Source organism: Megalops cyprinoides, chromosome 5, assembly GCF_013368585.1.
Source record: "Megalops cyprinoides isolate fMegCyp1 chromosome 5, fMegCyp1.pri, whole genome shotgun sequence".
Taxonomy (NCBI): Eukaryota; Metazoa; Chordata; class Actinopteri; order Elopiformes; family Megalopidae; genus Megalops; species Megalops cyprinoides.
This window is the reverse complement of record NC_050587.1, coordinates 29,704,426-29,716,889: the sequence shown is the minus strand read 5'-3', so window position 1 is coordinate 29,716,889 and position 12,464 is coordinate 29,704,426. Positions and strand designations below refer to the sequence as shown.

The following is a 12,464-nucleotide window of genomic DNA, read 5'->3' as shown; positions in this document are numbered from 1 at the left end:
CTGAGGTAATTGTGGGTTAAGTACCTTGCCCAAGGGTACAGCAGCAGTGTCCCAGCGGGGATCGAACTGGCAACCTTTCAGTTATGAGCCCTGCTCCTTAACCACTATGCTACACTGCCATCTTAGAAACAGAGGTGCCCTTCACATCCTGACTGACTGGCTCCCACAAGGTAAGGACAGTACATTAGTTTTACCACTAGATGGCAAACAGGCCGTGCTAAAGGGGATCATCGAAGCTAATTACAGTCAACAGTCAACAATTACAGTGCCTGTAATTGTTGACTTCTTGTATTAATTAAATGCAAATCTACATCATTCATGATGTCCTGCCCAAGTGGATGAGCAGTTAAGATGACACACCAAAGCCAAAACACATGTAGTTAGATTGCCTGTGTGGTCTTCACCTGATAAAGACTACAGACATCAAAACACTGTGTTTTATCAGCTTTTGTTTCACCCTGCAATGAAGGCATTTGTGGGAACTATAACAGTGCATGAGTGTTTCTTCTTTATCAAAGATAAGTACCAGGCCATCACTTTCTCTCAAGTAAGACTACTTGTCCAATGGGATCATGCTGAGGGTATGACAAAATGCTGATTCATTCTTTCCTATGAATTTTTCAGAGATTTACATGGGGCATCCCCTTTGGAAATTCAAAATCCGGCTTGAAAGGTATAAGCTGTCAAAGAGCAACATACCCAGACACTCGAAGATTTCAACAAAAGGAAAATTCTGTCACATAGGTTGCATGAGTGGATTTGTGTAAGTATATTAGACATTCTGAATATTATGAATATTGTTATTTGACAATGACAAACACCCGTTAAAGATGATAACCATTTATTAAAGTAGAAACGGTCCACAATGTGCTTGGCGTTAATACTGTCTTTACATGTGCTTATATGCTGGCAAACCCATACATTGGCCCATATGATCTACTGTACAGAACAGTGAAACACGAAAACAGATTTTTCCATATTGTTGTGCCAACATGAGTACAACTTTCTTGAGAAAAATACAGCAACTATTTACAGTAAAACAAATCTACTTTCCACAGTTATTATACAAGTATGCTGAGAGATACAATATGATCCAAACAATATCCTTTATTTCTCTGTTTACATATACTTCACATTCAGAAAGGGGACGGAAAAGGAAAAAACATAAAATCTGACAATAGAGCTGTTGTTCTTTCTTGATATTTATAAATTATAAATGATTATTAAACAAGTTAACATAAAGAGGCAGTTAAAAGGAGCCAAGTATTTAAAAGGGGAATAGAAGTTTAAAGTGTTGCTGTGCAGTATGTTATTAGCGGCTGGCTTAACCTCCTTCAGAGTGACCATCTGGCCCTGGTCTGAGTCTTCCATTATTGTTGTTGAATTCATCTCCCCACTCCCACCCCAGATTCCAATCTCTACTTTTTTGTTTGATGCGACTTGTTCATGTGCTAATAAACATTTGAAAGGACCGCTGGAATGAACTAGCAATGCAAACCTAAACAGCTTGAAAAACATTTGTTTTTGGCTGTGTTGATCAGCTCTTGGATCAGTCAGAGGGACCGAGCCTAGAGAGGTTGTCGTCTTCACTGACCAAATGACTTAGGCCTAGTCCACACGTACACAGGTATTTTTAAAAACTGGGTTTTTCCTCCTTTGTTCTTAAAAAAAAAATCTCTGTCCACCTGAAAACACAGAAACACGCTGTCAAGCACTATCAAGAGCATGCCAAACCAACAGGTGGCAATATAACCCTAACTGTAAAGCCATGTTGGCCAACCAGAAGGCTGAAAAAAAGTTATTATGGCGCACACTCCGACGTTACAGTAGTGGTGGCAGTGTAGCATAGTGGTTAAGGAGCAGGACTCGTAACTGAAAGGTTGCTGGTTTGATCCCCGCTGGGATACTGCTGCTGTACCCTTAGGCAAGGTACTTAACCCACAGTTGCCTCAGTAAATATCCAGCTGTATAAATGGATAACATTGTAAAGAACTGTAACCTATGTAAGTCGCTTTGGATAAAAGCGTCTGCCAAATGAATAAATGTAAATGTTACAAGCCAAAAACTTTTCCCTGTCTACAGGTAAACACTGAAAACGGAGTTTCTGAAAAACTTCATCCTGGAAGGAGTTTTGCAAAAGGTCCATTTTCAGTGACCTAAAACGCAGTTTGTGTGTGGACAAAAGGCCAAAACGCATAGAAAAAGCTACGCTTTAAAAAACACCTGTGTACGTGTGGACAAGGCCTCATTTGATTGACTGAGAGCTGCTCCCGCAGTAACATTTCACCACCAGAAGTGGCTGCTGTTGAGCAGTATCTATCCTGCTCTTTTCTCACAGTCATTCAAATGTCATTGTCACTGATCCGTTTGTCTTGGTACTGTTTTGTTATTACTGCTTTACCCCCATCTGTAAACTTTGAATTCTGACAGTGGCCAGCTTTCCCATCTCCTGGCACTGACAGTAATAGGTGGAGCATAAAAAGTGACTGGACCCTTATTGGGAGAAGGTGCTCTGGTAGAGGAGAACCGAATGGCCCAGGTGGGTGTTGACGTGCGGACACACACACACACAAACATGAGAGAAGGTGATGTTGAAGCCAGTCTGGGTGCCACCATGTTCTGAGCAGCGTGGGGGGGGGGGTGGCAGCGGGAAGGGGGGGGCAGCGAGCGAGCCTCAGAAGGTCTGGTCGTCGTTGCAGGACTCAGTCCAGTGGCCGAACGCTTCGCAGATGTCGCAGTAGGGCCGCTCGTCTCCGCGGCTGCCGTGGTAGGCCGTGTGAGGCGGGGAGTCGGGCGACTGCATCTGGGTGGGGCAGTCCTCTGTGTCGTGGAGGTCGAAGCAGTCGCAGATGTCACAGAAGAGTCGCGGAGTGGGCTTCTTCTTGGACCGACTGATGAGGGAAAAAGAAAGAGGCAGATAGGGGATCTTAGCTGGAGGCACACCGCGTGAAGAACCTCAATCCTCTCTCGTTGTTTTGCAACAGTAGGGGCACCAAATGAATGGATGGCAGAGGAAGGGACTGGGAGTGAGGGGAGAGGAAAGCAACGAGGCGAGAGGCTCACCTGCCGTGGTGTTCCAGCTCGCCATCCGTGTTCCCGTTGAACGCCGCCTCAGCCAGCTTCTTCAGCTTGCCCTTCAGCTCCTGGTTCTTCCTCTGCAGGTCCACGATGACAGAGTTCAGGAAGTCAATCTGGTCCGGAGAAGGATGGTTAGGAAAGAGAGCAGCAAGAGAGGAAAAACATCAGTCACACAATGACAGATCCCTATATATATATATATATATATATATATATATATATATATATATATATATATATATATATGGTTCTAAATGAATAGATCAGTGTCAACTTCAGAGGCCATTGGTGAATTCATTGCATTCTATGCACGATTGCTGTAATCAAATGACGAAAGAGGCACCTGGGAGTGCTTTGCTAGGAAAAAAGGTACAAAGAGGATTTTTTGTTTCTAAGAGAGTAAAGTGAGCAAGGGGTACAAGGTATGAGGTAGAGTTTTTGGACCCCTTCCTCACAGGGATCAACTGTACCGAGCTGATTAGGCACGGGCTGAGAGATTTTTCATTGGAGGATGGACCAGAATATGGGACTTGTTTCCAAGAAAAGAGAAAAAAGGAAAAAAATATAAACAGACGTGCAGGACATGAAATGGCTGAGAAAGAGTTACACACTGCTTTCTGCTTGGTTGGTAGGGAGACATGGCCAACAATGTGTGTGTGTGTGTGGGGGGGGGGGGATGGGGAGCCTAAATGGAGGTTACACTTGGGATGATCCACACATGTGCTGATGCTATACACATTCTCTCCATATTGATGTCAGCATGAGGGGAGGACACCAAAGGAAACAGGGCTAAATGAAAAACTAACAAGATCTGATATTAGCAGGCAACTTCTGCTTAAGATACCATCTACTTAAATTCTTTGTTGTTCTCACAGTTACACGGTAAGTAGGGCTTGCATTACTTGTTTTTTTGGATCACATGCTGTTTCTTTATTGGCAAGCTGAGTCAAATAATTCCTTTATTTTGTGAAGTTAAGGACTACTCAAGTACTTAACTTTTCATCTTCCTGGAGCCTGCACCTGGTATAAATGTCAAACTACTCTTTGAATTCTGAGCATGAATTAAATTGGGTCTCTCACTTTTGTATTTGCACCCAGCTTGTCTTGACAGCACTTGATTTTGCAGTGTAAGCCTAATTGCAGATCATGAAAAGAAATTTGGCAGCTGTGCATACACAGCTGTGCATTAGGGCTGGCAATGTCTAACAGCAGAAATGAATTGCAGGGACTCAGATGTGTGAACTTCAGACAATGCAACTGAAGTATATCAATATGATCTGACTGCAAACTCGAAAAAGTACAAGTCTTAGCCGTAAAATTTCCTGAAATATTCAATGTAAAAGGTTCTGAACAAGCCATGGACTTTAGATCTCCAGGTGTAACTCTTCAATTATATTGTGTGATCAAATTAATTACAAAAGTAATCAACTATTTTAAATGCAAACTGCACATTTGCAATCATCTCTATGACAAAAGCCCTTGGAAACAGGTAAGCTTGTTTAAGGATTAGGAAACTTTCCTTTTCCTAAATGCATCTGAGACAAAGCCATGCAAATGGGTACTTAAAAAAAAGGAATAAAAAGATATAAAAGCTTTCCATTTTCCCCTGTAATTCCAATAGTACAACTTACAAGTATTAAAATGTACATATATCCACACATCTACTATATAAATACTGGAAAACTGAGAAGCAGCTATGTAATCACAGCCTGTGTAGCATTCAGTCTCCATCTTGTATGTGTTATTAGATATAGAAGAAAGAAAACAAAGTTTTTGGGACATCAAAACTGTTTTATTTGTTCTCACTAGACTGGGCGCTATCCTTTCTGCCTTCCCAGTTTTAGAGCCCCAGCCTAGAGACTGCAGCAACAGTAGCTAAAGCTTCATTTTTTAAGCAGCACACAGAATGTAGTTGAACAGTCCAATGAGAGGGATGGTTGAGTAATGTCTGACCTGGCCCTCCGCAAATTCCTTCTCCTCTCTGAGCTGGTCCAGGACTGCATCACCTGAGGACGACACACACACGCACACAAATTACAGACAGCCATAAAGTCAGAATGTTCAGTTGGGAGCAGTAGGAGAGCTCCTTTACAATACCTAGTCTCCTGAGTGATAATCACCCGCATCTGCATATATCTACATTATAGCAGTTTGCAACGGTTTACTGTACCTATGTGGTTTGTGAGAGGCACAGCTATAATTTACAAAGTTTTGGTACTTTTGGTATTAACGTTAACGTTCCAATATTAAAGTTCGCCACCAAGCCAAGTTTTACAATACGTAATTTGTATTTTTTAAGAACTACGCTTTCAATAAAGGATAGACCTGCAAGTGGGTCTTCACTCTGCATATAGAATATATGGCCATTATAACTACTAAGCAGACCCTGCTATTGAAGAAATCAAGCAGTTAAAGTTCTTTGCAGGTCAGTGTTCAGTCTAACAACCACGGCACTTTGACCTGAAAAAAAGTGTGCTTAATCTTTTCAGTATCATCTATATTTACCTGAGGAGCCATCAGTACCCCCAGCCCCCTGGCCGCCTGCCAGCCTCTGCTCCAGGCTTTGCACACGGCCCTGCAGCTGCGCCTTCTCCGTCTCCAGGGACTGCACCGCCGACTGCAGAGTCTTCGCCATGGCGTTCTCGCCGCGCAGCATCGCAATCTGTGCAGGAACGCAGGGGCAGATGGAGACACTGATTGGCGCGGGCGACTGTTGACTGGGAGCCACAGCCAGACTCCGAGGTCAGTCATTTCGGGTGAGCTTTATAATCGACATTATTGAGTCCTTTTGTAACTTTTCAGAGAGCAAGACATCTGCCTCGCTACAGGATCTGACAGGATCTCAGAGGTTAAGAGCAGCCAAAGGTTGAGACAGAGGAGGATGGAGAGGTCTTGAGTCTTTTCTTAACAGATTACTTCACTTAAGTACTTTATTGAACAGATAACTGAATGGTAAGTGATTCTAGGTCTAAGTTAACTTGCTTACTTAGAGACAGTCATCAAAAAAAAAAAAAATTGGCTCAGTCAGATCGGTCAATGGTACTCTAGCCCCCCTGATGAAGGAATGGTTACCTCATTCCTCAGTGTCTCCAACTCTTTGTCCTTCTCCAAGATCAAGGCACTAGTTTTCTGGAAGGATAGCTGGAGAGATGCTCTTTCTTCTTCTGTTTCCTTCTCAGACTCACTCTCTCTGCAGGAAGATAGAACACAATCCCACTTCAGAGACCACTGAGACAGCCATTTTGGGAAGCACCTCTGTGGGTACTGGGAGAAAGTGCTGATGACATGGGTCTCCAATGGTTTCCTGGACACTGCTACAAGCTTTGGGAACAGCCACTGAAACCCTTGGCCCTAGTATACTCCACTCAGGGGAAAATTCAAACCCAGAAGAGAACTAGACAAGAAAATCCAATTTTCAAGGTTTTAATAGTGTAACATTTGGCATAGGGGGAACACTACAGGACGTTATATAAGTGTGTAACTGCACCATGGTCCAGTAGATAATTATGACAGCTGACCCTCTATATTTCTACATCATATGTCTACATAGAACGAGTGTTTTCACCATGCTGTGTCCCTATTTTCACTAAAGCAGGATGACAGATGTCGGATGTCCCTGAGCTTTCAGGCATTCAGTTAGGAAAATCAATGAAGCCTCAACAGACATATGCTTATGTCAAAAGAGCATTTTACACATCCATCCTCATGCATATGTCTTCTCTCCGATAGAAGATAAACAATCACAAGTTATAAACAATTTTCATATGTTCTAACATGCGTAATATGTATTAAAAGTAAATTTGGGATACATCTGTTTCTTCACAATGGTAAGAGTTTAGTAGGTATCGTAAGTCATGAAATCCAATGCAAAACAACAAACCTTATGCAACTGACTGAGGACTGGCTTTCACTTTTTACCAGGAATGTGCACTGAGAACCTGCTGTGTCTTTATACCCACCTTTCCCTAAGAAGGTTTAAGCTTTCTGATTCCGATTGTTCACTGCTGTGCAAATCAAGGCTCAGTGCTTTGCCATTCCCAGCCTATTATCTGTTCATTTCCTTACCTTTTAACATTAAAAACTGTAGAGGAGAACCCATGTTTACATTCATAAGGGATATTAACAAGCGGGTCTGAGCTCCAAGTTAACTGAAACACTAAGACCCGCCTTAATGCCATGAATTAGAAGCTTTGATAATGAAGAACCATGGGAGAGGGGAGAAGGAAGGCGGTTATTGCATCAACAAAGACATAACAGAAGAACAATTACAACCCTGAAATAATCACTTTTATTGGAGCCCTACAGCAAGCTAATTGGCTTCACAAATACGTTTTCATGTATTTGGTTATTCCCTTTCTAAAATCCCCTCCTCTTCCCTCGGTGATAAGAACAAAACACTGGAAAGGTAAGTGAATATATAGTAAATATCTAAATAAAATCAAAATGTATAATTTTATAACACTGGCAGATATTTTTGACAATAACTCGCAGTTTTGTAGGCCCAGTAATGTTTTTATTTTTGTGCATGTACACTGTGTCCCTGCTGATTTGTCTTCTCATCACAACACTTGGTAGTAACTGAAAACAGCTTAAGAAATAATTTGAATATAAGTATAATATAACATAAATGAGAATTTATATTTTGCATAATATTAATCAGCATATCTGCAAATTGTTTTTCTGTTTTAAGAGTGGCACACAGACTTCTCTACTCAGCACTATATCAGAGGGATGAGTGAATCTCTGATTCCAACTATTCGCCCTTCCCGAGTCATTGAAAAGAGAGCTGTGCATGAGACACATATGAAGGCCTGCTGGGAGCCTTCTGCCTCTTACCTCCTCTTCACATCCTGCAGCTGGCTGCTGAGGCTCAGCCGTTCCTCTTCGAGCTGAAAGACAACACAGCCTCTTTAAGCGCCACGCTCGCAAGAGCGAATCTACGTGATTCGTAGCGCATTACGCTTATCTTAAATTGCTTGTCATTGCAAAATGAAAAAACGAAAACAAATAACTGCCGACGTTTAGACCATTCTGAATTATGCATACTGAGGATGCGACGTGATGTTTTTCGAGGCTGAGTTTTCCTTTAAAGGTGACAAGTGTAAGATGACGGTAACATTTTATAAATAACTCCATTGCTGTGTACAGAGGTAATGCTATGAGAAGACAAGGACCAGTGCAGCAGCACACTGTACAGATGCTGACAGGGAATGCACTGCACGAAGATATCTGGTGATTCTGTGCTCAATGAATTGTGGGCTGGAGGACTCTGAACTTAAATTCAATTAAATCTGAGCAAGGCAGTTTTAAAGTGTGTTAGCGGAGGCAGGTAGTCATCATGAATGCTTCATATTTCTCCAACTGCCTTATTAATTTATGGAACTTATTACAGTATTCAATTTAGCTTTCCTTCACTTAATTTTCTGCATTAGCATATTAAGGTTTTAATATTGCAGGTTTTCTTATTGTGGGTGTAAAATGGTACCCTTGACTAAAGCAGAACCCCGGTCCCCTAGAGGGTCTGTGCATGGCTCTGGCTCCAGGGAGAGATGCAGATGCAAAGTGTAGTAGGCAGGGGCTTGAGGCTGAGTACCTGGCCTTGGCTCAGCTCCTTGGCAAGCTTGCCGTTCTCCTGCTGAAGAGCAGCCAGGTGCTGGGACTTCTGACTTGCTGCCAGCTTCAGCTCCTCGCTGCAGCGGAGAACATAACAGAGAGCGTCACCAATGACGCAGGAGCACACGTGAAACGTGCACGCGCACACACACACACACACACACACACACACACACACACACACGGAGGGGACACCCCAGCCACGACGTGAAGCACATGAGAAGAGGGGCGGGGGAGCGTGTCACCATGGCAACAGTGCAGAGAAGAAGAGGCGGGCCTCGGGATATGAATATAAATTGGTGGGTTTCTCTTAGCCGGGTTAATGGATGTTATCGGCGTTCTCACCCTTTCCCAAAACTGTAGGATTGTTCACCATGAGCGGCTGAACTCTTTAGCGTCGGATTAGTGCTGAGGAGAACAGATCAGCATCCGTCAAATCAACAGTGGTTGTACCATCTCCCTCCCTTGGGGAAAACAATGCCTCTACAAACTGCGCTACATGAAAATGCATGGGCTACTGTGAGGTCATAGGAGGTGTGAACAAAGAGACACTGCAGCAGACCACAAAGAACAAAGCCGCACAGCATGCAGGGTAGAGTCACAGAGAGCCCTTTCACCGCTACCAAGCTGGGGTACAATGAGAAGAACGCCAGGGTGCCAGTATCCCGCCACTGTACAAACAGGAATATTTTTCTGTTTAAGAAAAACGCAGATTCCATTTTATTTTCTGAAATATGTTTAAACGCACGACAAGCAAGGTTTAAAGTCTCCACAGAGACAGAAATGTAAAACTAAACAGGTTGATGCAGTTGCCTTTACTATAGAAACTTTCTGCATTATGTTGAAGTAGTTGGGAGTGAATTTGAACTCTGTCTGATCAGTGGTCACATAACACGCTGTGTGCCCTCTGGCTGATAGTGAACCCTCTGCACAGACCATGTGTTACAGCTAATTAATGTGTGCCCTGTGTATAGTGCGGATCAATGTCAGTCAATATGTGCATCCCACCAACCTCGTTTTATTCTCAAATTATGTCACTCGCAGTACACTAAATTACACACCCCTGCAAACTACTGTTTCTAATTTAAATGACATGATTCCATCTTAAAAAGTCAAAGTCCATGTTCAAAACAATTCTAGGGTGATTATGTGGTCAAATACATATAGATGTACAACACCACAGAGTCTCCTTAAAAACTCAAATAATTATTAAAAAGAGCTGACTTAAAATCGACAACTTAAAGACATGCAGCTATGACCAACGCCCATGTCATATTTCCATATTAGGAATTATGCATTATAATGTATATTTTAATACATAAGAATTAATTTGAGCTCACTGACAACATGTAGTACAGTACTCAATGGAATGCGACCATGCGTAAATAATAAGGAAAAAACGTTGCAATTTGAATACAGCGTATTGTTTATTTTTGTTTTTTATCATCCAAAGCATCTTGCAGGTAAAATATTAGAGAAAATGGTTGGCTCTACAGTTTAGCTGAGTCTTGATGGCAGTCGAAATGGCAGGAATAAAAAAGTCACTATTGATGAAAAATGCTACCTTCTCTGTGATAGTGTTAAAACCAGTGAAAGAAATAAATGCAACTGAGGGCATTCCACAGTCTACACTGTCAGTGTCAGTACTGCAGCATCTTAGCCAGTTTGTTTCCCTGTCCATGTGCTCTTGTTTACTGTTTCCCTGTGTTCCAGCCCTGCCCCGCTCTCCACCCTGTCCACGCCCACCTGATCGCCTTCACCTGCCTGCCGGCTCACCTGCATCCCATCCCCTCATCAGCCCTGCCCTATACCTACCCTGTTTCGCTCTGTCTTGTTGCCAGTTCATCTCAGTTTATCTGTTGTGCTACCAGCCGGTTTTCCTGTTCTGCCTGCCTGTTTCGTCGATCTTGCCTGTTTCTCTTGACCGTGTTTTTTTGGATCTGTTTTTGGTATCGTTCGCCGTGTTTTCCTGGTTTTTGTCTTTGCCTGTTTTGACCTCGCTTTTGGATTCCGATTTGGACTTAATAACTTCATTGTGCATCCTCCCTCCCTGTCTGTGCCACAGTCCCTGCCTGAGCCCTGACACAAAGACTGTATGCAGAACTAAGGAGATGTTACATAATGAATACAAACAAACATGGCACCACAATACCAATTATCCTGGAGACATTCAACAATAAATAACGTAAGTGAAATGACTATTTTATGTTTTAATTTAGTTATGGATTTTGACTCCGCTATGGCATTTTAGCTCAAACAGCAATTCTCACAGTGTCAAATATTTAATGAAGGTGATGCTATTTTTGCTGCATTTTAAAAAAGGATTGTAAAAAAATAGGTTTTGTTCAATTTTTGAAGAACTTACTTAAAGGTATTTCTCAATAAATTAACAGAAATACTTTGAATCATCCAAAAACATTTGGAACCTGCTTCTAAGAATCAAATGTTCTGGATGGATGTGATTATTATGAGTGGAGTTCACGGCATCTAGTCTTTAAAAATATCATCTTAGGTTTTGACACGGGTGTCATGGAGGTGACATTATAATATTTCACGCTGCCTTTTGAAATGACATGATCATTCTCCTGATTAATTCTTCCTGAGGGTGTGGAGGTCACCAATGTCCCCCTCATCTGTGACAAACGCCCCGGGCCACAGCGAGCAGCTGTGTCGGTTGAGGCAGAGGCCAAATTGAATTAATCTGCTGCCGTAATCGAGCCACTCAAATTCTGACACGGTTATGTGGATCTTGCTCTGAAGGACTCTGCATGTAGGTCCAGCAGAGTGGACTCCTATTTTCCCCTGTCACTGAAATCTCACCACGTGTCCCAATATTATCCCATATATAAGTAAAATGTTTAATATAAATGACATTCACGCAATTAAAACTGGCTGGAAGTTGACAAATACAAATGTCGACATGTACAAACTGTACATAACTTTGGGGGCAGCAAAATATGGGGCAGCAGTGTCGCATAGTGTTAAAGAGCAGGGCTCATAACCAAAAGGTTGCTGGTTTGATTCCACCCACAACACTGCTGCTATAGCCTTATGCAAGGAATTTGACCCAGAATTGTAATAATGTAATGTAATTTTACTTTAATCGTGCTTCCGAGGTATTGTATGAACATTTTTAGTCTTACCGATATGGAATAACTTATGAACTGAACGAAAGAATGCATGAAGAGATTTCTCAGACGACTGGCTACACCTTACTGTGCCACTTCGCATGCGATTCTCTTCACCGTGAAGGAAATCACAGCCTCGCCCGCGGACACGCTACACGAGCCGCACAGGGATGAATTCTCACGGCTAACTGCTTCCAGAAAGAGGACGGGGCGGCGATCGCAGCTCCTTGTCACCATGGCATCCCGTCTATATTCAGCCTCGTCAAAAATTCATCAGACGCGAAACAAACAGCCTGCTGCGGTCGGGCGAAAGGACCGCCTTTCATCCTGCGAGAGGCTGTTATGTAAACCTTCCCGGAACCAGGGCACAGCCACGCGTCTTCAGGAAGAGAGAAGAGCACGTCCCGTTCACGGTGAGTAAACCCACGTAGGGCTGCTCTCAGATAAACCCTCAATAGTTTTACTTATAGTTGTCATTTAGCGTGTGTACATTTGAAAATGAAGCCCAGGGAAAGTGTTTAGTTGGACATCAAGCAAGTCAGTGACCTTTACCAGGCTGATGTGTACACACAATCAAATTCCCACTGTTACTTTGTCATAGAGCTGTCCTAGGTACCTTCTGAAAAGTAAAGACACATGTCTCTG

The 12,464-nt window shown here is 42.6% G+C and overlaps 1 protein-coding gene across 3 annotated transcripts in view; it reads right to left on the bottom strand.

The window, feature by feature from the left end:
* Positions 1-1,996: 1,996 nt before the first annotated feature.
* Positions 1,997-12,464, bottom strand: part of LOC118777732 (CAP-Gly domain-containing linker protein 1-like) — a 52,574-nt gene continuing 42,106 nt past the window's right edge. For all 3 annotated transcript variants that reach the window (XM_036528855.1, XM_036528858.1, XM_036528856.1), the window contains 7 exons: positions 8,672-8,768; positions 7,915-7,967; positions 6,151-6,268; positions 5,584-5,740; positions 5,032-5,084; positions 3,064-3,191; positions 1,997-2,891 (listed from right to left, as the gene is read on the bottom strand). In XM_036528855.1, the coding sequence (XP_036384748.1) occupies positions 2,675-2,891; positions 3,064-3,191; positions 5,032-5,084; positions 5,584-5,740; positions 6,151-6,268; positions 7,915-7,967; positions 8,672-8,768 (823 nt within the window). In that variant the 3' untranslated portion in view covers positions 1,997-2,674. The remainder of the gene's footprint in view (positions 2,892-3,063; positions 3,192-5,031; positions 5,085-5,583; positions 5,741-6,150; positions 6,269-7,914; positions 7,968-8,671; positions 8,769-12,464) is intronic.